We start from the raw sequence: 27,646 nt of genomic DNA on the forward strand, positions 1-27,646 counted from the left end.
GCAGGCAACACACCTCAAATGTGATGCCTGGGGGTGTGGAGAGAAGGAAACTAGTTTTTGCCACCCCCCAGGGAACTGGTGGCTGAGGATGGGAGTGAGGGCTGCGGCAGAGGGCAGGGGATATGGGGGTGATGGCCACGCCCCCTCCAGGTGCCATTCAGGGACTGAGGTCATTTATGGCACTAGGACAGAGCACCGCACTGAGGGGCAAGAGGGTGGGACTATGGGATAGCCAGCAGTCATCACTGCAAGACCAGGGACAAACCAGCCGAACGTTCGTTTTCTTCTCTTTAAAATGCACACATCATCTCCTAGGAATGTGAATACATTAGAAATAATTAAGAAAAGCTCCCCAAGTTCCTGTTACAACAGGAACTCTGTGATTCCAAGTTTTCATATTAGCAAGGTTCTTATTTCTAAGAGGCTTAAACTTTTTTTTTTAAGAGGTGGGAGAGGGGCAGAGGGAGAGAGAGAGAGAGAGAGGGAGAGAGAAAGAATCTTAAGCAGGCTCCAGGAGATCATGACCTGAAACCAAGAGTGGGAGGCTTAACTCACTGAGCCACTCAGGCGCCCTGAGGCTGTAACTTTGTATGGGTCTTACAGGATTCAGCAGCGCAAGATCATCGAAGGAGTGTGCTACGGCAGCGGCCAAACACATTGAAGACACTGCTCAGCAACCAGGGGTCTGTTCTGCGCATGTCCGCGACGGTGCTCAGTGCACGTTCTCATCCCACCTGACCAGAAAAACCCATTTCCAGTATGGCTATGGTGAAGCCTGTTTGCCTCGGTTTAACTCGTACCTTGTTCTGTTGAAGTCCTCAAAATGTGCAAAAGGCCGGGGCCCTAGAGAAGGCTATTTATAGAAAGGAATTTGTATGGGGTGGAGCCATAGCAGGCCCCGCCCATCTTTCCCGCCGGATGTGGATGGGAGCCATATGCAAAAGCAGCCCCTAACGCTGACATCCTGTCATAACAACATTAAATATGTCTAAGGCACCTACAACATTTCTAGGGCACCTCACACATCCCGAGTTCCCTGGGGCTGCATCAGGGCCGCCTCTGTCTCCACCTGCACCTCTCTTCTCCTCTGTGTCACATCTCCCTCTCCTCTCTAAGACCCTTGAGACAGCACGTAAGGCTCCTGGGGCTACTCCAGGATAACCCCCCCGTTTCATGATCCTTAGTTTTACTCACATCTGCAGAGACCCTGTCTCCATAGAACGTGATGTTCACAGGTTCCAGGGATCAGCACATAGATCTCTTTTGGGGGCCATTTTTCAGCCTAGCCAAACATGCCTTATCGGATGTAATTGTTGGCAAACCCGTGAGTTTTGCAGGGTCTATGTTGCTCCCACTGTGAAAATAAGGAAACTGAGGCTGTAAGGGAGCAGGTGAGTTATTTCAGGTCAACGAGCTGTGACAGGTGGATTTGGGCCGCAAACTTGGGAATTCTGATACTCTCATGTTCTTTGCCTTCTACCAGCAGTTTTTAAATTTTAATTTAATTTTATTTAAAAATTTTATTTATTTATTTTAAAAAAAGATTTTATTCACTTATTTGACAAAGAGACAGAGAGAGAGGGAACACAAGCAGGGGGAGTGGGAGAAGGAGAAGCAGGCTTCCTGCCGAGCAAGGAGCCAGATGTGGGCCTTGATCCTAGGACCCTGGGATCATGACCTGTGCTGAAGGCAGCCACTTAACGACTGAGCCACCCAGTTGCCCTTTATTTATTTATTTGACAGAGAGAGCACAAATAGGGGGAGCGGCAGGCAGAGGGAGAAGCAGACCCCTTGCTGAGCAGTGAGCTCAATGCCGGGCTCAATCCCGGGATCCTGGGATCATGACCTGAGTCAGAGGCAGCCTCTTAACCAACTGAGCCACCCAGGCACCCTGGTTTTTAAATCTTAATGTGTCTTGGAATGATCTGGGGAGCTTGTGGAAAATGCAGACTTCTGAGCCACCCCAGGACTGATGAACATGATTATCTGGGGAGTAGGGCCCAGGTATCTGCATTCTGAAGAGCCGTCCCTCAGGCAACTTCCACCCTGGAGGTTCTGGAGCAGCAGGTCTACAGATCCTATGTCCTTTGTCCCTATACTGGCAGGCTGGACCAGTAGCTCTGGAAATGTTTCCAGTCAGGCTGGGAGGGAGACTGCTTATGCAGGACGCTGGGAAAATGTTGGTAAAGGAGGTTGGCAAGGCAGAATAGATAGTCATCTCCTTTGAAGACCAGTTCCTTTGAACTGAAGTGGTTTGGGGTTAAACCAAGGGTTGGATAGATGACCAGGCCTTAGCTCCATCTCTGGGGCCCCGAATGGCCTGGGGGTGAGCTGCAGCTTCGAGGTTTTGGCGGCCAACCATTCCATTCCCATGTTTGCTGGGACTCTTGTTCTGTCCGGAGGTCTGGTCATGAGACCACACTCACTGTCCATCTGAACCTCCTATTCAGAGGGTACACACCCTGTTTATTACATGATGGGGCATGTGAAATGGGTAATTTTTGTTACCAGGATATCTGAGTGTCCCTAGGAACCCTTGGTGTGATAACTTGATAGAAGGAGCTTTTCTCCCTCGAGTCTGAGAGTATGACTGCCCAGACACGCCAGCCCCCAGTGGCCTGGTCAGGGAGCACTGGCCTGTGAGGTTCTCAAGGGACATCTCCCAGAGAGCCCACCCCGAGCTGCTCCTGAGGCTTCTAGGGGCTGACAGGAACCTTTGGTAATCACGGTTCAGAGGGTGAAATTGAGGTGCTTCATGGGGACCCTGGTCAAGGCCCCATACCCACCGAGGAAGTCCACCAAGGCCTGGCAGACATGGGGTTAGAACACTAGGGTTTCGTGAGAGGAAGGCCTTCAGTCCTGTCATGAGAGACAGTAGAATGTCACGGTTATAAGAAGGCTCTGGAGCCAGACTGCATCACTGAGTCCCACTGCCTCCACTTATGAAGCTTATCTGGGGCAAGTTACTTAACTTTCTTGTGCCTCAGTTGCCCCATCTGTAAAATGGAGCTAATAAAGGCAGTTGTCTTATCAGCAGCTTGGTATGAGTAGCCCATCCCAGTTGATTGGAGGGGGGTGACATTTCCACTCCCCAACCCCAGAGCATTTTTGGCTTGGTACGAACACTTCTTGGATTCTCACTCGGGGCCCATTTACCTGTGTGACACGTCACTATTTTTTTTTTTTTAAACACATGATACACCAGGAAATTCCTGTCTGCTTTGCTCCCATTATTGCTAATTCATACCTTACAATCGACTTTTGTTAAAATGCTACTTGCCTAGTGAATAAGATTGTGAAATAATAGAGCTGGGTCAGCCTTTTTTTTTTTTTAAGATATAGTAACGATGAGGAAGTTCTCCATAGCAACAAACTGAAGATTTTTTTTTAAGATTTTATTTATTTATTTGAGAGTGAGTGAGCATGAATGGGGGGAGGGGCCGAGGGAGAAGGAGAAGCCGGCTCTCCTGCTGAGCAAAGAGCCCCATTTGGGGCTTGCTCCCAGGGCCCTGGGATCACGGGATCACGACCTGAGCCAAAGGCAGACTCTCAACCGACTGAGCCACCCAGGTGCCCCCAAACTGAAGATTCTGAACATGTGACACTTCAAAGTCCCCAGGCACTGCTAGGGCCACCCTTTCAAGATCAAAGTTTCAGTTCTTTATATACAACAAAGGGTGGCAGGCTTGTTGGGGCGATCACCCACCCCCGGCAGAGGCAGGCAGGAGCGGCTGTGATGCGGCTGTGATGCGAATACTGAGAGTTCCTAAGGGCCTGAGTTAATAAAGGGAAAGCAATCTCCAAATATTGACAGTGTAAAAACAGCTCTTCCCTGGTGTGGAAAATGGAAGCTGAGCTGGCTGGCCTCACTTCTGTGCCAACTGAGTGTCTCCACGCAGAAGTTAGCTTTTCCCTCTTGTACAGAAGCATTCTGAGCTGCACGATTTCCTGCTGTCAAGGACAGAACTGCGGTCTAAAATGCTGGGCACAGGGGCACCTGGGTGACTCAGTCGTTAAGCGTCTGCCTTCAGCTCAGGTCATGATCCTGGGGTCCTGGGATTGAGTCTGCATCGGGCTCCCTGCTCGGCGGGGAGCCTGCTTCTCCCTCTGCCTCTGCCCCCACCCCCCATTTATGTCTGTTTTCTCTCTGTGGAATAAATAAATAAAATCTTTAAAAAAATAAATAAATAAAATGCCGGGCATAGACAGAACCCCAGCTCCTTCCTGGGTCTAGGACTGCAGGCCGTGGCACTGTGTTGGTCTCCACCAGGAGAAACAGGAACTGCTTCTCAGCTTCGCTGAGACAAATCCTAGCTGGGAAGCAGATGCTGTACATTGCGTGGGTTTGACAGTAACACCCTCGGCCTGGTCCTCCAGCTGCCTCTTGTTGATAGCAACTTCCAGGAGCACTTTCCACTAAAGCCAGAGAAAGTTCCACTGTGATGTGATCATGGCCTGCCAATACCAGCCGAGGCATGGTCCTCCCCTAGACCTAGGATATTTGCCTCCTGTCTACCCACATAATGCCTTCTCTTTGTCAAGATTCATTGCAAAACCGACACAGTTTAAGGTCTTTTGGGAAAGCCTGATCCTAGCTGCCCGAGAAGGTGATCCCCCCGGCGCCAACTGCCCCACGTGCTGGCCAGGTCAACAGAGACCCAGGGAAGCACCAGCTGCCTCTGTTCTAGAATCCCCGTGCGTTACTGCTGCTGCTGCTGACCCCCGTGGCCTCGCAACTCTGACTTGATCCACCTCCAAAGGAGCCCCCTTCTATGTAGCTCGTGGGCTCCTAGCGGTGGTTTCTGCACTGGCGTTGAATGGGGGAGGATTTCCAGTCTAGAGATGACAGTCAAAACCGCAAGAGCTGATGAATGGTCCAGAGGGAGCACAGAGAATGAGAAGATGGGGCACCAGGGGCCGGGGAGACCACAGGCATTGCAGGGGCGTGCAGAGGAAGAGAATCATCGCAGGAAACTGTTCGTTTCCGATCGCTGCTGCAATAATACCACAATTTATTGGTGTAAAACAACACACGTCTCTTATCTTACGGTTCTGGAGATCGGAAGTCTACAATGGGTCTGCAAGGCTGCGTGCACTCTGGAGGCTCCAGAGGAGCATTTCCTTGCCCTTTTTAGCTTCCAGAAGCCACCCACAGCTTTTGGCTCATGGCCCCCTTCCTCCGTCTTCAAGGCCAGCAGTCTTTCTCTCTTTCCCTCTGCTTCCATCATCATTCACCTTCTGTCTGACTCTGACCCACTCCCACCTATAAGCATCCCTGTGATGCCATCGGACCCACCTGGATAATCCGGAAGAACCTCTCCATCTCAAGATCCTCAGCCTGAACCTATGCGCAAAGGCCCTTTTGTCATTTCTGTTCACATTCACGGGTCCCAGGGATTAGAATGTGGACATCCTTGGGGGACTTTTACTCAGCCACAGGAGCCAAGAAGGATGAACCAGGTGGGAAAAGCTGGGGTGACGGGGTCAGGGAAGTCAGGGGAGCCTGAGGAAGCAGGTGCAGTCAACAAGGAGAAGGTGCTCTCAAAGGTAAAACATCAGTGGAAAGATGGGGAATGGGTTACTCGCCCACTTTCCACAGATCTCTACCGGCAAGAGACAACAATATACTTTTAAAACGGAGAGAGCCGGCTGATACCACCCTAACCTGGGATGGCACCCATTAAAAACCTGAGACCCCAGATGTTTGTGTTCCTGTTATAATTCCAGTTTGCAGGAATTACAGGCAACAGGAGAGTGAAAGAAAAGGTGCCACAAGCAAGTAACCGGACAAACCCAGAATGTGTGCGCCATTCCACAAACCAGCTAACCCAGTCTCTCCAAGAAGTCAGTGTCATGAAAAGCAAAGCTGGGCAGGAGAGGGCCAGGGACAGGCAAAGAGCCCCAGAAGACAACGTGAAGGCATCACCTGTACTGAATTCAGATTTGAACAATAGCGATAAAAGACAATTTGACAACTTCCATGTCGACCGAGGGAAGGAACCAGAGAAGGGGAAGGATGGAGAACCTGGAGGAGAGAGAGAATGGATGGAGAAGGCTCCTGCCCAAATGGGACTCTTTTGGAGAGGAAGGTGGATGCGGGAAGTTGAGGGAACCCCACCTATTTTCTCAGGGACAGAAGAAAGCGAAGCTGCCTCTGACACGGAGGAAGCCAGGAAGCCAATATGGGAGGGGATTGGATGGAAAAGAAAGGAAGGTTTGCAGAGACCACTGAGAAGGTGAGTGAGGGCAGTGGCCAAAAAAAAAAAAAAAAAAAAAGAAAAAGAACTAAGGAGCCACCCTGAAAGCCTAAATTAAATTTTGCAGAGGCCCAGACCCACATGTCTTATGGTTTTCAGAGGCACTTCTCTGAACCGGGTCATTCGGGTGGGGAGGGCAGTGTGGCCGAGGGGCAGGGAAGCAAGGACAGGTGGAAAGCAATGGCTCCCACCTGGTCCAGGATGGGAGTCAAAGAAAGGGAGCACCAGGGGCAGCTGAACCCGGGCGAGAAAAAGGCATCTTGGAGGTGAGGTCTGGAGGGGACTGGTGGGAAGGCGAGATGGGAAGGACGGGACACAGGCAAGTCCCAGCGGGAAATCTGTTTTCCCAGAGGGCGATGACTCCCAGCTCCTGCATCCCTCCAGTGCCAGGAAGGAAGCCACCCTTCCCTGCAGGACCTCTGCGTGCCTGATCCAAGGTGGTGGTTCAGCGAGAACGCAAACGCCTGTGTGCCATTGACGTTGGGCTGCTGAGAGCTGAAAGTGCGGTTTTATTTTTGTTTTTATTTATTTGGGAAAGAGAGAGTGAGCCAGAGAAAGAGCACAAGCAGGGGAAGGGGCAGGGGCAGAGGGAGAACCAGGCTCCCCACTGAGCAAGGAGCCAGACTGGGGCTCAATCTCGGGACCCTGAGATCATGACCTGAGCCGAAGGCAGGTGCTTAACAGACTGAGCCACACAGATGCCCCTGAAGGTGCAGTTAAAAAAAAACTCGGGTAAAATTTACAAAACCTAAAGTTAACCCTCTTAAAGTGCACAATTCCGTGGCCTTTAATACATTCACATTTTGCAGTGAAAGCATTTTATCATCCCCAAAGGAGCCCTAGTAGCCACTAAGCAGTCACCCCCACTGCCCGCTTCCCCAGCCCCAGGCAATCACTCTTCTGCTTTCCGACCTGTGGATTGACCGAGACAGGACGCTCATCTAAATGGAATCACACACCATGTGACTTTTGGGCTGTTTCCATCTTTTGGCTGTGGCAGATGGTGTTTCTGTGAGCATTTGTGTCCTGTATTTGTCTGAGTACCTGTTTTCAGTTCTTGGGGGTCTATACCTAGGAAGACTTGCTGAGTCCTCTAGTAATTCTGTTTAACTTTGAGGAAACACTTACCTGTTTTCCACGGTACCCACATCATTTTACTTTTGACTAGCAATGTACGAGGGCTTTGATTTCTACACATTCTTGCGAACATTTGTCTTTTACAGTGTTTTTGTTTTTGTTTTGTTTTGTTTTTTTCTTAAAGATTTTATTTATTTATTTAACAGAGTAGGCAGAGTAGCAGGCAGAAGGAGATGGAAAAGCAGGCTCTCTGCTGAGCAGTGAGCGCAACTCGGGACTCGATCCCAGGACGCTGGGATCATGACCCGAGTGAAGGCAGTCGCTTTACTGACTGAGCCACCCGGGCGCCCTTTGTTTTGTTTTTAATGGTCATCCCCAGGCTGTGAGGTGGTAGCCCATGGTTTCGGCTTGTATTTCCCTAACGATTAGTGATGTTGAGCGTCTTTTCATGTGTGTCTTGGCCATCTGCGGATCGCCGTTGGAGAAAGGTCTATTCAAACCCTCGGCCATTTTTTAATTGGGTTGTCTTTCTGTTGTTGAGTTGTAAGAATTTCTCATACATTCTGGTTGTTGGACCCTTATCAGGTATATGATCGGTAAATATTTTCTCCCACTCTGTGGCTGTCTTTTCCCTTTCTCAGTAGTATCATTGGATGCGCAAAAGTTTTTAATTTGATGAAGTCTGCTGGTCTATTTTTTCTTTTTTGTTGTTTCTGCTTTTGATGTTGTACCTAAGCATCCACTGCCAGATTCTGGATCATGAACACAGAATCCCTTAGTTTCTTCGAAGGGCTCTGTAGTTTCAGCTCTTACATTTAGGTCTTTGTTTATTTTGAGTTAATTATCGTATATGTTGTGATGTAGGGACCAAAGTGCGAACTGTAATCTATGAATCTTCTTAAGAGTTTACTGTTTGTATACATGAGGCTAACACATTGGATCGGTCATGTAGGGGACCTTGGCACTTGCAGATTTAATATTTTCAGTTTATCATCTGGGAGTGATCTCAAAAGGTCAAGACACATGGTCACTTCCCTGTCCCTGAGCCACACATATGGACCCATCAGGCAATGAAGCAGGTGAACACAGGCAAATCCCTGAACAAGTAAAGTGAGCTTAGCTGGCCCTGGCTCCCATCGTCTCAGATTTTCCTGGCACTCATCATCCTCCAAAATCCCGGTATTCTCCTTAAGGGCTTGAAAACATCACTTACATTTCAAAAATCACACTTTACTGCATGCAACGCGCAGGATTAGTGTTAGCAAATTTGGATTTTGTGACAAGTCTCAACACAACGTCATCCTTATGGTGATCAAGTACAAGCTGGACGAACACCTCTGAGAGGTGAAGAAAGGAAGAAAGGAAGGGAGGGAGGAACCCTGCACAGGTTTAAGGCTGCTGTGCTTCAGCGGTCCCCAAATCTGCTGCTAGCATCGCGTGGGAAGCTTCCTTTTCTCTTTCTTTCTCTTTCCCCCTCCTTCCGTGTCTTTCTGTTAATTTCCTAGCAGCAAAACCCTTTATCCAAACCAAAGGTTGCAAACCTCCAGACAGGACCCTTCTAGTCCTCCTCCAGGGTCCTCCTTTGCCCCCATGAGGCCTCGAAGCCCCACGAAAACCAGTTGAAACTCCTAGGCTAGACTCTATAGGATGACATCAAGCACCGGCAGGCTAGCTGTTCTAAGGTGACGAGGAGCAGAGGAACCCCGTTCTCGCAGAGGCTTGTGGAGGTCCCAGGCTTTGAGAGCGGGGAAAAGCATCTGGATGAGGGGTGCCGCCGGCACAAGCTGCCTCCCAAGCTGGACTTTGACTCTATTGTAATGATGTGACTTCACTTATCGCCTGTCCTTATGTAACCTTCATTGCATGCAGCACCAGAATCATGAGCTGACTCACTCCGCGGATGAGGCAGGGACTTGCTGTCATGGGGAATCTAGGAAATTTGCGAGGCTGGAGCTAAGAAAACAGCCACCCCGGGCCGGGTCTGGCTGTGGGGAAGGGTAGCTGGGGCAGCCGCCTGCTTCCGCGTCCGCCCTGGGGAGAGGCCCTCTGGATACATGATGACTGGCTTATTCTCCGTTCACACGTTCTCTCCTAGACTAGCGTTATCTTAAACAGGACAAATGAAACAGTATCAGAAGCTGTTGCCAGGGCAACCTGACAAAAGTCTTCACCCTCTGCTACTGTACGTGTAATTTGTCAAAGGCAGCAGGCTTCTAGGGAGAGGAAAGGGAAGGCCATAGTTGCTACTTTGGGGCCCAGAAATGAAAATTAAAATTTAAAGACTATCTTCTGGTGAACTCAGCTCAGGTAGGACAGGAAAGCAGCTGTGATCTGTGCAATAAAAATTCAGAAAAGCCAGGCTGGGAAGCCAGGCGAAGAGGGCACACACCTTTGCCTTGTCTTTTGTGATAGCTGTAAAATGGTTGCCTATCAGGGCTTTTAAGGAGAAGCCGCTGGAAGGCCTGGAGCTGAAAGTATGCCCTGAAGGGGAGGGAGGAGGACCAAGAGCGAGACATTGAAGAAAGCCATCGGGATATTCCAGGATATATAGATAAATACAAAGTGGGGAGTGTTTGACACATCACATTTGATATCCCCCCAAACCACAACCTCTCACGACAGCAGCCCCTTTACAGGGAACAGCATTACAGAGCTTGGACCAACTTCAGTCGGCTCACGGTATGGATGGAAAGACGGGTCCATAAAAGATAGCCCACTCCAGGTCACCAGCGGGACAAGGGCAGAACTGAGCCAGAAGTCCCGTTTCCGGCTTCCCCGTGATCTTCCCACTTACCTGATGCCTCTGTCCGACAGCTTTCAAAGTGGGGCCCATGGAGTCAGGGGCCATGCTGTGAGGGCAAGGGACACCCCCTGCCCTCAAAGGAATGGCTCCCTTTCCATCTACTTTTATATCCATTGGAGCTCCACTTAAAATTATTTCAGGGGAAAAAAATCCAAGACCAGAAAATGTTTGAAGATCGCCAGTCTAAAGATACACACAGTAGATGTGGCCGTGGTTGCACAACCTTGTGAACATGTTAAAAACCACAGAATCACATGCTTTACTATGTGAACTTTGTCTTTAACATTTATTCTGTTTATTCTATATTTATTTAAATTAAAAGACCAAATAGCCCTTAATTCACGCAAAGAGGGACACGAAGGTAAGAGGTGAGTTATACTTAGGGTCAGAAACCAAATAGGAATGGATTATTGCAAGACGTCCAGAGGTCCTCCAGGAACCACCCCCCCACCGTCCTCCCTAATCCCCACTCCCCACCCCGCCACTGGCTCCTTACCGAGTTGGTGCCGAGGATCTGCAGGTTGGGCTTCTCTGACTCCAGCAGCTTGGCCACCATCTTGAGGAAACTCTCCACGAAGAGGTTGATGCTCTGGCAATGGCAGGCCATGAGCAATTGGTCCAGCGCCTCCATGGCGATGCACACATACCTGGGGAAAGGAGCACCGTCACTGGGTTTCACGCCCGTCCCACCCTCATTGCATGACTGGGACAATCAGCACAGTGACCCCCTGGCCAGCATCTGGGTAATGAGGCTCTTCCAATAGGATGCTAATGTCTGGACAGCCATTCCAGCTAGTGCCCACTGCAGCCCAGCACCAAGAATCAGCAGGAACCAGCCCCGGAAGGGAGCCTGGAGACCAGCTCTCCCTAGCTGCTCATTCTACAGATGAAGAACGTAAGGACAGACAAAATGTACCATCTCATAAGTCGATACAAGCAGAAAGAATTGATGCTCAGAAGAGCAAATTCTGAACCCAAACCCAATGAGATCAAAGAATTACTCGATCTGAAGTCAAGAAGTACTTGTTGGGCACCCACAGGGGAAGCACTCTGTCTTAGTGCAGGGGTATAGGGGGGAAAAGTCCTTCAACTCGAGGAGCCTGGAGTTAGATGGACAAGATATCTCCTGTAAAGGGAAGATAAGAAATGCTACAAGAAAATCATGCAGGAAATTCCACAGAGTTCCAAAGGAGAGCGATGACTCTAATGGGGAGGAAGAGAAGAACTTTAGGAAGAATGTTTATGAAGAATCTGAGATGGGCCTGAAGACCAGTCAACTGTGAAGGTTAAAGAGTATAAAACCTGCAGATATTGCATTTGAAGACCTCAGAAGTCCTTTGATCATCACATAATATGGTTGCTGGTATTACCATATTTAGGTGACACATTCCCTACTTAGAGAGCATCTGTACCTCACGGAGGATAAGATACACAAGGAACAAAATTATTATTTTTCCTAACAAAGATGATTCTGAGGCCCAAACTTCTTATTCCTTCTAAAGTCTAAAACCTGAATACCTTCAGAAACCGGAAATACACAGCACCCAATGATGAACGTACTAGGTAGGTCAGCCCATCCCATTTCTTGACAACTACATAAAAACGTCTTCATATTTCAAGCTATTTCAAGCTTCATATTTCTACCTGCCCGCCCTTCAACCACTTGAAAAGAGCAATCCCATTTTTCTTGCTCTTTTCTTCTCCACGCTAAAAATACCCAATCCTTCCCAAACTAGCCTTCACAGGACAACCCCTGATGATCCTGGCTGGTGGCTATCCCCTTCAACGCCTCTCTTGAACCCCAAGAAAAAAATACCACGAATCAAATTCCTCCTGAGAATTAGGAGGGCACGTCTGAGCCCAAACCTGACGTGTGTTCCACGGTGGCCACACGAGCGTGTGGTCGGTTAAGTTACATCATGAAGGGCACATGCCTAACTTATAAGTCACTGCACACTACAGAAAACAGAGGAGGGGCACCTCGGTTGAGCATCTGACTCTTGATTTTGCTTAGCTCAGGATCTCAGGGTTGTGAGATCGAGCTCTGCATTGGGCTCCATGCTGGGTGTGGAGCCTGCTTAAGATTCTCTCTCTCCCTCTGTCTCTGTCCCTCCCCCCACTCTCTCTCTAAAAATAAAAAAAAAAATGAAGAAAGAAAAAGGAAACAGAGTAGACTTTCATTACAAAAGGTCATCGTTCACCTTCTAATGAAGAAGCTGCTGCAAATCGTCCAGTATCATTCTAGTTGAAATCTTTATAATTTTTTCTAGGGAGTCAGGTTTCTGAGGCAGAACGCTAGACATTGCCCCGGAATCTCTTTACCCCTTTTTCCCTTATAATTTGGAATTTTAGCAGAGCTTGTGGGGCTCACGAGGATCAGTTCCCAGCCCCTCTTGCTGCTAGCTGAGGCCATGTGACGAAAATGTTGCCATTAAAATGAGGGAAAGCATTTGCGACAATGTGGATGGAACTAGAGGGTATTATGCTGAGCGAAATAAATAAATCAGAGAAAGACTATACGATCTTCTTGATATGAGGAATTTGAGAGGCAACATAGGGGGCTTGGTGGGTAGGGAGGAAAAAAATGAAACAAGATGGGATGAGAGGGAGACAAGACATAAGAGACTCTTAATTTCACAAAACAAACTGAGGGTTGCCGGGGAGAGGAGGGTAGGGAGAGGGTGGCTGGGTTATGGACACTGGGGAAGGTATGTGCTACGGTGAATGCTGTGAAGTGTGTAAACCTGGCGATTCACAGACCTGCACCCCTGGGGCTAATAATACATTATATGTTAATTACAAAAAAAAAATGAGGGAAATCGAGGTGAACAATGTCAGCATCACTGGCTTAGAAGACAGGCTTGGCCCCTCCCCTCCTCCCTTCCTCCTGGGACTGAGGAGTGGCAGCCACTGGAGTCCCAAGCACTGGAGTCCCCGGACGATCCCCCCCCGCCCCCCGCCCAACATTGTGAGGCTGGACAGTCACCCAAGAGAGAGCAAAACCCCTTGCAAAACCCCGAAATGCTGGAGCCACTGTATTTTTACACAAAGAACACAGATACCTAATACTCAGGTCTAGGAGCACTTCGGAGACCCAGTGGTGCAAATAAAAGTGAATCCTGAGCAGTCCAAGGCAAATCAGTGACCAACCTCCCAGGAAGGAGGAGAGCTGGAAGGGCTTGGAGCCTGTGACGGGGAGGTCATCACAAGACTCCGCAGACTCATGAGTGGACCCACGTGCCCGGGGTGTCAGTCCTTCTACTTGTTAATTCAAACCACGTGGACTAGAAGAGTCCTTCCTGATACACGGAAATGCAGGACAGGTCAAGTGGGCAGAGAACCCCAAACCTAACGGAGGTGTGGAGGAATCAGGTTAGTGCCTCCAAGTCAAAAGCAAGGAGCAAAAGACCTGTCTTAAAGATTCCGGTAGAGCTGTCAGCACAAGCTTCTGGAGTGTGAAAGCTGCCTCATACTCGAGAGCCAGGCTCGTATGCCAGACATAGAATCAAGAATGAATTTAGAGATCTGTTCTCCCTTATGCCTCGGTCCCAATCATACCCATCTTTGAATGTTAGGCAAGTATTTTAAAAGACTTTGATTAGCGAGCTGCTTATCTTCTTTTTTTAAAACCAAGTTTGGTGAAATACAAAGAACTAGATAAAAAGTATGACTATAATGTATTTCTGGGGTCCCACGAGGCCATAACACAAGGCTGCACGATGACTCTTGGAGCAGCTCTTTGGTTTCAGACGCGTGTCCCAACCGCCTCACACAGGATCCGGCCTTGCAAATCCAAACCTATAAAGTAATGGCCATCATGGTGTCTGTTTCCTTAATGATCTTCTTTTTTTTTTTTTAAAGACATCAGATACCATTTCTTAAGTGCTCTTGGGCTAACCTTTGTACTGAGCAATTATAAGAAAAGCAGCTTCCCTACCCTGAAATTTTCCTGCCCATTTTCAAAATGTTTGGTGAACTGAGTCCACTATTATTAAATTATTACTTAATATTATTAAACACTATTAAATAGTCATCACTGGGCATGTTTACAAGTGGAACAGGTCATGCTCTTGTCTACAGAATGGCTTTCAGAGAGAAGGCCAGCCCTGGGTCTCTGAGCTCCTGGAGCAAACGGGAGTCCCCAGTCCCTGCTGGGGGGGGTGGGGGGGGGACACAGTGCTGTCCATTCCTGGTTCACGACAGCCTTGCTCTTCAGATGCCATCACTGTCACAGTCCAGGAAACCTGTGATGCCTTGCAGACAGTCCCCATGTGTTTCAGGTCGGCTGCGCTGGCCAGTGAGGCAGACTGAGTCATGTATTGGGGAAGAGGCCTGGCTGGGGCCCTTCTAAAGGAGACACACTTTCCTTGCATAAAAACCAGGCCCCATCTGGGCAACCAAACATGGCAGGTGGGAAACGGGGGCAGCGAGGGTAGAATTCTCTTCTCTCACGAATCATCACCAGCATCTTATGTACGAAGGGCTTCACCCTTAGTTCACAGAGCTTAGACGAGGGAAAGGAAGAGGCAGGGTGGGGTTTGGCAAGAGAAGAAACTAGAAGGCTTCCCAGATTCCAGAGCTTAGATCGCTGCTTTTCCTTTTCCTGTAAAAAATTACCAGAAAACCCTAAGAAGGAAAAAATAGTCCTTTGCTAACAAAACGATTGAATGAATGAGAAAATAAAATAACAAGCAATTGGCTACTAATCCAGAGTGGAAACTCTGATGGGAAGTGAAAATTATGGTAGAAAGAGAAACTGAAAAGTGCAGAAGTTTAAAGCCTAGTTCTTTGAACATGCTCTGCTTTGTTCCCCATGTTGAGCCCCGATACGAAGGATGGAAAGGTTGTAATTACGAGCTTGAATTTTTCCAAGTATCTCAAAAGATTAGCTCTCGAATCTCTACCTTCCCCGGGAGGTCTTGTAGTGGGGTCCGCACTGTCAAGGAGAATAGAGTGTCCTGGAAGGAGTCCGGTGTAGTTATGGGTCTGGGAGACTGAGCTGGCCTGAGTGCTAGGAGCTGGATGAGGCCGGACGGAGCTGGTGAGGACTAACACGCCACAGGGCCTGGGGGGGAAGGACAAGAGTGGGTATAGATGACAGCAGGTGACAACGAAGGGTGCTGGATATACTGGTAAGGCTCCCCAGCATGTGAGGAAGGCAGAACCCAAGGAACCTGGGAGAGAATTGGGTTTGTGGGCAGCAACTGAAATCGGGAGAAGACACTTGACAGGCTATGACAGGAACTCAGCGACAATGGCCAATGCAGGAGGTAAGTCATAACAACTGAGGAAAATACACAGGAGATGAGGCAAGACGTGTCTCCTGTTGAAGTCTAGAAGAGGCAGCCCGTTCTGTTTGAACACATTGAGCTCGGTCAAGAGGCCCTGAACCCGAGGAAAAGAGGAGCGGGTGTAAAGAGTCTGGGAAGAGTGGGGGGCCGGGGTGGGGGTTGGAGAGGAAAGGCAAAGTCAGAGATGAAGACAGGCAGGCAGGAGAGAGGGGACAGCTTTAGCAAGGCCAGTCACTGCTTGAGAATCACTCAAAGGTCAGTCGCCTTGACAAAAAACCTCTTATTCTAAGCAGTTGGAATGTACTCGGTCAGTCCCACTCCAGTACAGAAATTTCTGGGTTTTAGGAACTCAGATGTAGGGGCTGACCTCAGCAGAGGGAGGGAAGCATGAACCCCCTCTCCAGGTTCTAGGGCTGTTCTAGCTGTAGAACAGCCCTTCTAGGGCTGGAAGGAACATGCACAAAGAAAGAGAAAAACGGGAGGAAATCTCACTTTTTGCCGCTCTGCACGTCTCTGCCCGTCATAGCTCAGGTCAGTGAGCTCTACCTCAGAATTCACAGCCTAGCCTCTCTCCGCCCACATTTGGTCATCATTCCTGATGCTGAACACAGATAAAGGTAGAATTCACACCCACTGGAGTGGGGTGATAAGGCCGGGAGGCGGGGCGGGGGGGGGGGCTTGCCCAGAGAGGATGGTTCTGCGCCTGAGGCCAACCCCCGAGGTTCACGTCCATGTAGTTAAACCATAAATACAGACACCTGCATGATCACAGGGAGACACAGCCCTCAGACCGTCTGTAGGTGAATATTTGCGCTCCCAAAACTGCCATCAGGAAGCTACTACTAATGACAAGGAAGACGAGAACGATGTACATAGCACCGGGCTGGGCAAGATAGGGCGGACAGGGAGGGAGAACGGGAGATCAAATCTAACGGATTTCTCTTCTCCAAATGTTTACGATTAAAACTTCCAGTGAGGCCTTCAAGGCTTTAAATACTGAGAGGCTGCCACGACTATTTTTAACAGAAGGATACCGATTTCGAATTGCAGTTCTAAGGGCAGTGGAATGACTCTAATTGGCTCTGCTGGCTATAGGACATTTTTATCGAGAGAACCATCCCTGCAGAGAGGGCAGATGAAATTAGTATTAAATGTTTAATGTTACTGCTAGCATATCCGTTTTCGGTTGAATCTAGGACGAAGTCATTTTTACATGCTTGGGCATGCTTTACCATATGTCAGGGCGATTTACGTAATCAGCACGTAGAGTGTATTTGTGCCCTTTTTATTGAGCATGTAACCTAATTTTATTTTATAAAACGATGATGGAAATGTACTGTTTCTGGTCTTGCTGTCACTCCTAGGGATAGCTTGATTCTGGATTCGTGAGTGGGTCCTGCAGAGCTTGGAGGTCTACACTCTGTCAGCACAAGGCAAATGTTTTCACGCCAGCATTCACTCCGGCTTCCCCGCCAGGAGGAAGGGAGCTTGGCAGGTGGTTGGGCTGATGGGTGGTGGTGGGGGCCCATGACTGGGGTCGAGGGGAGAGAGCACTGCTGCAGAGGCGTGAGGCTCAGAGAGCCGGGCATGGCTGGAGTGTGGGTCTGAGCAGGCAAGGCAGGTGTGGCAGGCATGGCTGGGGGAGCCTGGTGAGTTAGGGGCAGGTTGTAGAAGTCAAGCTGGGGAGTCTGCATTTTATTCTAAAGGAGCCAGGTCCGTGTTCTGAAGGTCATAGCTAGTACTCATTTGGAAGGACCAGAACAGGAGAGAGAATGCAGGAAGAGAATTGCTAATGTTACCATGATCTGGAGTCTGCAGCAGGAGAAAGGAAGAAGCAGAGGAAAGCAGAGCATGGATGTATGGAGAACGGAAGCAACAGGGACTTCAGAACAATTGCGCTAGATTTACCCCGCCCTCCAAACCATCAGCAATGCCACCAGGGATGTCTTCGGGTTTTCTTACATTCAGCTTTTGCACACACAAAACCCAACCGCACTGCTCAGAAAATGAGCCCTCGTAGCATTTACAGCATATTTGTTTTTACTTTATTTTCTAGGCATTGGTATTTGTTGCTTATTTTTTTTTTAAGATTTTTATTTATTTATTTGGGAGAGAGGCAGTGAGAGAGAGCGTGAGCGAGGAGAAGGTCAGAGGGAGAAGCAGACTCCCCGCGTTGCTGGGAGCCCGATGCAGGACTCGATCCCGGGACTCCGGGATCATGACCTGAGCAGAAAGCAGTCGTCCAACAAACTGAGCCACCCAGGCGTCCCTGTTGCTTATTTTTAAACTTAATTGTAAAACACTGCATTTGCAATTACATAGTCTGTTTTTCATTTACTTAAGGCATTTTCATTATTATGGGGAAAGCATGTTTATAAATCATTTCTATTGAATAGATAATATTTCACCAAGTGAGACACATTATAATTCACTAAACCCTTTTCCTCTTATTGGACATTAATTTCCAATATTTCATTATTATAAAAAACACCACAATGAACATCTCTGTGTGTAAAGCTAGTTTATATTTAAGATTGATTTCTTGGGATAGAAGAATAGACAAAGAATTTACCGGATCAAAGGGCATACATGTTTTTTGAATACTTGACTTATATTTTAAAATTATGGTCTAGGGGGCGCCTGGGTGTCTCAGTGGGTTAAGCCTCTGCCTTCATCTCAGGTCATGATCTCAGGGTCCTGGGATCGAGCCCCACAACGGGCTCTCTGCTCAGCAGGGAGCCTGCTTCCCCTCCTCTCTCTGCCTGCCTCTGCCTGCTTGTGATCTCTCTCTCTGTCAAATAAATAAATAAAATCTTTTAAAAAAATTATGGTCTAAAAAGGTTCAATCAATTTGCACTTATTCTAGAAAAGTACAAAACTACCTCTCACGTTGCCATTCCTTGGTTAGTACTGGAAATACTTTTTTATCAGTTTGCTAAGTGAAAATGATATCTTAGTGCTTCAAGCCACATCTTTGATTATAAGTTTATTGACCATTATTATTTCTCCTTCCTCTTTCTGTGAGTTGGTTACTTGGAGCCCTGGTTTCAGTTTTTAGTGACTCAGTTTCCCCACTCCAGCCCCACCATTGGTTTATACAAATAATAGACGAGTTTGAATCCTTTGTCTTACTCTTTCAAAACACTTCTTTTGGTTGTCGTTTAAAATTTGGTGGTTTCTTTTTTTACATCAAAATATTTAAATTTTTAAACAGTTAAATCTATCTATCAGTCATTTTCATTTAAGGTTTCTTTTCTTTACTAAACATAGCAAGTCCTTCCCTCTCAGATTGATAAATATTTCATTTAAGTGTATTTTTAATGGACAAATTACCACTAACCTTGCCTTCTCACTAGAATGTAGATGGCTCCTCCCTGCTTTTTTTTTTAATATTTAATATTTATTGTTTGATATATATTTTTTTTTAATTAGAGATTGGGGGTGGGTGGGGCAGAGGGAGAGGGAGAGAGAGAGAATCCCAGGCAGGTGCCATGTCCAGCATGGAGCCCAACATGAGGCTTGATCTCACAACCATGAGATCATGACCTGAGCCGATATCAAGAATCAGACACCCGCCGCGCTTCCCTGCTTTTTAAGACTGTAACTTGCTTGGTTTGATGAGGATAATGGCAGAGTTAGGACTAGACCAACTTTTCAAGGTCCTAGAGTGTGGGTGAGGGCTTCTGGATAGAGACAAAAGGGGAAAATGGATGCTAACAGAGGTGATCCTAAGAAGCCAACATCCCCTTCTTCCCACATCTTGGCAATGGCATCAGATTTGCCATTGGAAAAACACATGCAAACCTCCCTCAGGCCCAGTCCCTGTTTTTCCAGTCTGTTCAGTGACCAAGTCTACTATGATTTTCATAAAAGGACCCTATGTTTTGTCCTATGCTTCTGAAAGCATCTCTCTCACTTTCTCACACTCTTACCCGTATCGATGACGACCCACATCACGGATGAGCCTCTCGGAGAGATAGGAGCCGATTCGGTCCAGCTTCTCTGGAGCTGAGAGGGCATAGAAAGTCAGCTTCTCCATGTTGGTCTTCACCAGGCCATCCTGTAAAAGACAGGACCTCATGTCTCACCGTGACCATTCCATGGCTAGAAGGGTTCAAGTCTAAAGGTAAATAAGATGTTGATTGAATTATCATTCTGCCCAGTGCCATTATGTATGTGACAAACCTCCCATGTGGGGTCAGGGATACAGAAATGATTAAAACATGGTTCCTGCCTCCCAGGAACTCACAACTTAGCCCAGAGTGTGCCAGCTATAAATTAGAATAGTGGTATAAATGTACTTATTATTTTTGTATGTATATGGATACATGAGTACATATATAGACACGAATGTATATATGCACATGTGTGTAGGCATGTATACGTGTGTCTGTGTGTGTGTGTGTGTGTGTGTGTGTGTGTGTGTGTGTGAATGATAAGCCTTCACTGAAAGCAACTCAGAATTAAAATGTGCTGGAAATCCAGCCCTAAGACATGAACAGGAAGAGAAGGCAGTTCAGCAGCAATTAAGGAATTCTCCAGAGGATGCTGGAAATGTGGCCCTTCAACTGTCCATCAAGAAGATGTCATTGATTTCCAAAGAGCAAATCAAGAATATCAGATCCCGACATTTCCAAAACCACACAATCCCTAATGCAGCCCAAGCGGGGAGTAGCGGCCAGGAAGCTGGGAAGCCAGGCCTCCTGTGTGTGCACAGCCAGACCCCGGGCGGGTGCCAGAGGGAGCCACAGAGAAGACACCGGCTCCTGAGCCAAAACCCAAGAAGGGAAGTGCTCACAGGACACAGCAGGGAGAGAGCACCATCAAGAGAGCGAGCAGTTCTAGAAACCACCACTCAGAGAGACACGAGTGAGAAAGATGTCTCAGCCGTGCAGTAAAGACCTAAACCAAGCCAAAACCAGCTTCCCAAGCCCCCTGCAGATCCTGACTTCAGACAGATCCAAATCTCCGCGGCCTGCAGAGCCCCTGCAGCTGCTCCCCACTGACCAGAGTGAGCAGGCTCACGGGCGAGGGGCCCGGCAGACCCGCCTTCCCCTCGCAGCCCTGGACGGGGTGAGATGGTGGGAGATGATGCCAGGTGGAGGAGTGACCCACCTCGGGATCCTCAGGAAAGATGTTGTCAACCAGCCTTTTGTACCTGGGGCGTAGAGCGCCGCAGCAGCCACAGACACCTAGAACAGCAAGAAGAAAAACCCATGAATGTGGCCTCCTGGGAACCAGGCCAAGGCGGCCGGGAAACAGAAAAATCCCGTCCCTCCAGTGCCGAGCGCCGGGGGCCCTGGAGTGGTCATCTCCCACGACTTGCCTCATGCTACACCTTTGCCTTTGTGCTTTGCGTCCTTCGCTTCGGGGTCAAGCCCGGCAGCGTGTGTGGGCATGAAGCCGGGCCATGGAGGGGCACTTTGAGGGCTGGGAGCTCACCCAAAGGTGAGGTGCTACCCCTGGACAGACGTGCGCCTGCGCGCGCGCACACACACACTCGGGGGCAGGACTATAAACCTGCCTCCTGCAGCCCAAGAGCCTCCCCAGTGTCCTGGGAAGATGCACAGCTTGAGGAGTGCTTGTTCCTCCCACCCACCCCCACAGACACCCCACTTCTTTTATTCTCTGCTTCTCAATATCTGCTACCTTCCCGTTCCCTGCGGCCATTTCCATTATAGAACGTTATGTGAAATGCTGGTAAATTAACATTACCATTAATTATTAACATTTGAAAATGCATCTTTGATGCAGGGTGACGGTGGTGTTTTAGGGTGGGGTGGGGCCCTAGGGGGCCAGCCCCGCATCCCAGTCCCCCCTGTGCCAGCCCCCTGTGCCAGCCTCCCCCCCCACCCCAGGCTACCCCCCCCATCCCCACCCCACGAGGTGTCCACCAGCCTGTGGCAAAATGAGAGACTGAGAACAATGTGGTACATTTCCAGAAAGCTGAATCTATTGCATGGAGAAGGCTCCCTGACATGACCTCTTTCTGTGTCTTTGGGTGCTGTGAAATGATGGTGTTAGGAAATCAGCGATAATAGACCAAACCCTGGGAAAATAAAAAGCTGACTCTTGCAGGCCCCCCCATAAACTGTCTTTAGACAAAGGACACGGAACCCTCTGGGACCCAGTGCTGTCTCCACCTTCCTCCTGCCCCAGGGATCTTTCCTTCCACATTCCAGCCGCACCTCTCCCTGCCTGGTGCGGGGAATGGGCCCCGAGGGAAGGAGCCGAGGGGAGGGCATCGAAGGGGGCCTGGGAAAGTCCACCCCCCAAAAATAATTGTTCCCTCATCCTTCCAATTAATGCTTAATTCTGCTTGTACAAACTCTCCAGTTGGAATGCAAGTGCACCGTGGAAGGATCAAGGCCATGGACCATTCAGAAAATAATGAATTACTTTAGTGGGAATTACTTGAATCTCACAAAGAGCTTTACAGCTGCAGAGAAAAGCGGCTCTCTGGGAATTTTGACTGGGAGGGGGTAGCGGGCGGCTGTGCCAGGAGGAGGAAGGAGCAGAGATTTGGTGTGACTCGGTACAAGGGAATGGGTGCTATCTGGGAGAAGCCCGGGGGCACGCCACAGGAGGACAGGCCACCCGGTAACTGGCTCACATCACCTCTCGCCCCCCTCACAGGCAGCTGCGCACCCCCAGCCTTCCCCCTGCCCTGCGGAGGGCCGCAGACCTGGTCAATGGCTGCAGTCAGGCCCTCTGCACTCAGTCTCGTTGGGTTGGCTTGACGTCTCCTCCTCTCCTCTCTGTCCACGCCTGGGAGGGGGTGTTCGGGCCCTGGACGCCAGCCTGGGCTAGTTCTCCTGATGGAACCACTCCCAGGGGTGGTGTTCTCTGTCCCAGGTCTCGAAGCCTGGGATTGAAGCCCATCCATCCATCCTCCCCCTTCGGCCACCCCGCCCTCTGCCCAGTGCAGCCGTCAGCACGCTTCTTCCCAAGATGCCCACGGGACATGCCCTCCACTTTCCCGGCAGCCTCCTTCGTCGCTGTCCCCAGACCAGGAGAACCGGCCATTTGTGTCTGAAGGGAGTGAGGACAGAGCATCACAGAGAAGCTGGCACTGCACAGCCCCAGTGCCTGTCCCTTCCTCCAGCGTGTCTGAGAGGCCTAAGGGGCAGGGCCTGCATGGGACAGAGGCCAAGCTTGTTAGAAACCCAGGCTTGTCAGGAAGCACAAGCCCATTTTGGGTACTCAGGGCAGAAAGCTCTGTGCAGGGGCACCAAGGGGGCTAGGGGCTCTTGGTGCTACCCGTGGGGACATGAGCCACCTCCCATAGGCAGCAGGCCTGACTGTATCTCGGTCTAGGGACACGGGCTTGGTTTCTTCCCAGTAAAATCAGGCAGCCTGTTGGTCTCCTGATCTCTTGTGTCTAGAAGGGGTAGGCCTCACGTGCCCCTTCTGTCCAGTGCCTCCTTCTCTAACCCACGGGCCCCTCCCAGGAACATGCCTCTCCCAGCACAGAGTCTGTGAAGAGCCATGGGGCATGGCCCCGGGGAGAACCAGTCTCATTCAAGGCCCCAGGGCACTGTCCCACCAGACAGGGAGCAGTAAGAGAACAAGAGAGGGGAGCGAGTACCCCCTCATCAACAAAGCTGCCACTGTTTTCAGTCCTTCCTGACTTAGGTCCTGGAGCTTTTCCCTGGTCTGTTCTTCCTTTCCGACCTCCTCAGACCCCTTGAGGGCTTGTGAGGCAGAGTGGTCAACAGCACGGCCTTCCTTTTTCTTTTTTTCTTTTTTTAAAAAGATTTTATTTATGTATTTGAGAGAAAGAGAGAATGAGAGAGAGAGCATGTACGTGCAGGAGCTGGGGGAGGGGAGAGGAGCCTGGGCAGACGGAGAAGCAGACTCCCCACTGAGTACAGAGCTGGCCGCGGGACTTGATCCCACGACCCAGAGATCATGACCTGAGCCCAAGGCAGAAGCTTAACTGACTGAGCCACCAAGACACCCCACAGCATGGTTTCTAGTGAAATCCAAGCACTGCCGCTTCCCAGATGTGTGACCTTGAGCAAATAACCACACTGTGTTTGTGAGTGTCCTGGGCTCATGGCACAAGGCTGTTGTGAGGTCTAAGTGAGTTTGTGGCAGCAAATCCTTGAAGCAGGGTGGGGCCTGGTAGCTCCCTGAGAAGGCTCAAGGGTAGTGCCCCCCCCCCCCCCGCATTCCCCAGGCCGGGGGCAGCCGCGTCCTTTCCTCGCTGCCTACAGCTCTGTGCTGGCTGGTACGTCGTAGTGGGGCTTTCCCCACTGACTGCTTGCGCAGTGACAGCATCCAAGGCCGGTGCACATCTGAAGGCCTGAGCAGGGAGACACAAGGCACGCTCCTTCAGATCAAACCTCATTGACCTGTGGGTCTGAAACATGTACTGCTTGCCCGAGGCAGCTCGAGGCACCTGCAAATCACAGTACCTTGACCCCTCCCCGCAGCCAGCGTCCCCAAACCGTAGTGCAAACCCCAGTGCAAATGTGACCTGCCAGGTGCTTCCTCAGCAGAGCAGAGCCAGGTGCTAATGAGACAAAGCAAGTGTCACTGGAGAGAATCCCCAGGACTGGTCCTCGGGAGGTCAGTCATCAGGACAGCACTGGTCATGTGTTGAGACAGGGAAACAGAAGGGACCCCGTGAGAGAAAAAGCTAATTTTTTTTTCCCTTTGCTTCTTTTGGGGCTTCTATTCTTGCTAGGACTTGCGCCCCCACTCCACTTTAGACATGCCTTGTGATGCAAATAGCCTATGTCCTCCTTATAAGAGACAAGGAGCTAATGGATTTCTCTAGGATGGATAACATCTAAGGAAGGACCAGGTGAGAATGACCGGAGGAAGCTTCCATCTGCGTACTCCAGACCCCTGTCAGGGCCCCCTGCGCTAAGGAATAACAACTGGGTCCTTGTCTTTGTTCTAACTGGTTCCTGGACACCTGCGAGGGCAGGTGCACCAGACCACAGTCCTCAGTAAAATCCCACAGACCCCAAAGAAAGACAGACTCCTGCTCCTTTCTTCTCCAGGTCTCCCAGAGGTTCTGTCTGTATCTGCTCTCTCTGTTTCTTCAATAAACTCTGCTTTCGTCTCCCGCTGGCTCCTCCCAAACTGTCAGCGTCACCACAGGGGAAGCAAAGGTGAACTTCAATGAACTGAGGAGTCCATGGGGAGAAAGGGGGGGCTCTGGAGAACAGAGCTGCATTCCCCAAACTGTGTTCCGTGGAACACTGGTTGCCAGATGCTAACAAGCACCCCGCGGAAAAGGGTCTAAGGGCAAATCAGTGCAGGAAACCGTGCATGCCAAATCCCCCGATTTCAGATTCACAGTACAAATTAGCATATTAAAGCCTCTGGTAAGTCATAAGGTAAGGGAATCTGTTGACATTTGTTCAAACCAACATCTCCTCCTTTTTCACAACTACAAATATCACCATGATGAATACTTTTAACACTCTTTTTCCAAGAGCATATGCCTTGGTTTACAAGGCTATAAACGTAGTACATTGGAAATGGTGCTAACTTTAGAGTCTGAAAAGGACTGGGTTCAAGTCCTGGTTCTGTTGCTTTGAACTCTGAGTTCAAGTCCCGGTTCTGCCCTTTTATCTTCGAGACTTCTTCCTCATCAAGACCATAAGAGGAAAAGATTTTCCCTAAGATACAATGCTGTGACGGCAGTCCCAGAATTTGCCACAGATTTCCAGAAAGGAAGAGATCACCCGGAGAGCTAATGGTCAGGGCAGGGCTTCTCAGAAGAGAAGGGACAAGAAGTGGGGTAGGATTCACACTTGAAAAACACAGTGGGTGCTTTCTTCCTCATGTGTCTGGCACAGTGCTAAAAAAAGTGTTAAACCTTTGCAAAAACTCCCCCCCCCCAGGTGGTCCTGTTGTTTTGCCATTTCACAGATGGGTGGACTGAGGCGTCAAAAGGCAAAGTTACCTGCCCAGAGTGGCATAGTTGATAAGCGGCAGACCAGGATTTGAACCCCCCAACACCAGGGGCCACGACGTTAACTACTATACCACAGAGGGGAGGGGATTGCACTGTCACAGAGCTGGGAAAGCCAAGAGCTTGTACAGAAAGAGAAGAACCACCCAGGTGGTGCATCCTAAAGGGAATTGAGTTATGTCACCCCAAAATATGCCTTTTTGACATAAAAATTATTTTGAACTGAAGGCGATCAAGGAGCAGTAAATGCAAAGGTAGAAATGCAGAGAAGGCACCAGAGGAACCGGCAAACAAACTTTATTAAGCTCACATATATCTTCCTAGTTACTTCTTCACCGTCTACTACCCCATAGCCCAAACCCCTTTGTCTTGTCAATTCTTCACAAGTTTCTTGTGTCTTTGCCTAAAAGGTACGAAAGCGTCTTGCTCTGGTCTCGTCTTAGGGTCTCCTTCTGTCATGACGGCCCCCAGGTTCCTGTAAAACTTCAAATCCCTGCGTCTATTGCATTAATCTTTGTCCGTTTTATCTTGGGACCCAGCCCTAAGAGGGTCAAGGGACACTTTTTTCTCCCCTAAAATCTCAAACTGTAAAGGGCACCACAGAACATCTGGGGAATCAACTAAAACGCAGATTCCCGTTCAGCTTGCAGGGATGGGGCCTGAACCTCCACATCCCCGCCGGGCTCCCCAGGTGCCGCCCCCGCCCCTGGTCCACTGATTGCACCAGGAGGGCGAGGTCCCAGAGCACAGTGGTGAAGCCTTTGAGCTCAGGGGTCAGACGGGCTTAGGTTGAAATCTCAGCGCTTCCCATTGCTGACTGTTTGACCTTGAACAACTTACTTAACCTAGAGTGGAGTTTTCTCCCATAAAAAATGAAGACAGTGATGGCTTCTTGCCAGGGGGCCCGACACAAATTAAGTGGTAAGTCGGCCCGCTGCCTCCTCTCTCTTCCTCAACCCGCTTGAAGGCGAGACCCGGGCGGCCAGGCTGGGCCAGACTGAAGACAGCTTCGAACACTAGGCCGGACAGTTTAGGTTTTGCCAAGTTACCAGGGAGCTCTGGGAGCTTCATGAGCAGGGGTGGCGTGCAACGCTGGACTCAGAGATTTAAGGCAGAGATAAGTGAGTGAATCACCCCGGGCCGGGGGTAAGTGCCTGAAGTGAGGGAAGCCGTCTGGATGGGAGAGGAAGGAGAAAATTGGCAATGGTTCTGTGGGGAGGAAAGGAAGGTGATTCCAGGTAGAACTGTGGGCTTTCCAGTACAATGACGGAGGACCAGCGACACCCTCGGCTGAATGGGGGAAGACAGGGGATTGGGGACATCAGGTGGCACTGTCCAGCAGGCAGTCAGGGAGGAGGGCGAGGGCTTGTCAGGGAGATCAAAGCTGGAGCTCTGAGGCTCATCTGCCCGGACATGACCGACCACCAGAGCTGTGAGACAGGATCTGATATCTCAGGGCAAATGGGCAGGGGGCGGGCAAAAGGCAGAGCCCCTGAAGATGGCTGCCTTGTCCTTTCCCTCTGCTATTTTCTTCCTGTTTTCCCCTCCCACTTCTTTTCTGTGAGGCATTTCACCTTTTCCTCATTCCTCTCCCCTTCCCTGAGGCCCTGCAACTAAGGCATTTGGGGCCTTTAGGCTGCTTACGTTGGTCCTAGAGACATCCCCTTATTAGCACCCTGCTAGAAAAATCAAAATTCCCTATCTCAGTGATCTGATTATCTAATTCACAAGATGCTAGTAGCCAGCTGATAAACAGTCTTCCAGATGGCATATGCTTCTTTAAAAAAAAAATCTCTAAACTCAAAGAAAATAATCTCTAAGAGTAGAATCTTGAAGGCACGGGGCAGGGGTAGGGTGTTTATATGAGGAAAACCAGTACAAAAGTGTCTGTACACTGATCTGCTCTGTTGGGTTCTGAAGTTTGCTGTTCATTTTTTAACCCTTTACATACCCAGTTTTAAGGAAAATTAGCTAGAGAAGCAAAATTAATAGGTTTGTTCTTTTGGAGCAGAGAGGAAGAACAGAAAAAGCTTGCCGTTTTTTTGAGAGAACGGGTCACTGAGGAAAATCAGCCTAACACTATTATTTACCATTGTATCTGCTCCCGGTTAGAAAGGAAGCAGTCATATAACTACAGAGATTTTTTTTCGCATCTCAGCCAGAGGGCAGAAAGCCTTGAGCAGCCCTCTGCACTTCCCGGGTCAGTAATCAGAGCTGAAAGCAGAAGATAAGTCTCTTCTCTGATAAGGAAGATGTCTGGCAAAGCTTGGTCCAGACGGACACC

The 27,646-nt window shown here is 49.4% G+C and overlaps 1 protein-coding gene across 1 annotated transcript in view; it reads right to left on the reverse strand.

The window, feature by feature from the left end:
• Positions 1 to 27,646, reverse strand: part of LOC111154165 (EFR3 homolog B) — an 88,153-nt gene that overhangs the window by 30,162 nt on the left and 30,345 nt on the right. The window contains exons 2-4 of the mRNA XM_022513594.1: positions 20,544 to 20,620; positions 19,361 to 19,488; positions 10,634 to 10,784 (exon numbers count right to left, since the gene is read on the reverse strand). Of these exons, the coding sequence (XP_022369302.1) occupies positions 10,634 to 10,784; positions 19,361 to 19,488; positions 20,544 to 20,620 (356 nt within the window). The remainder of the gene's footprint in view (positions 1 to 10,633; positions 10,785 to 19,360; positions 19,489 to 20,543; positions 20,621 to 27,646) is intronic.

The sequence above is a fragment of the Enhydra lutris genome, unplaced genomic scaffold (assembly GCF_002288905.1).
Source record: "Enhydra lutris kenyoni isolate GAN:26980312 unplaced genomic scaffold, ASM228890v2 scaffoldscaffold35, whole genome shotgun sequence".
Classification (NCBI taxonomy): domain Eukaryota; kingdom Metazoa; phylum Chordata; class Mammalia; order Carnivora; family Mustelidae; genus Enhydra; species Enhydra lutris.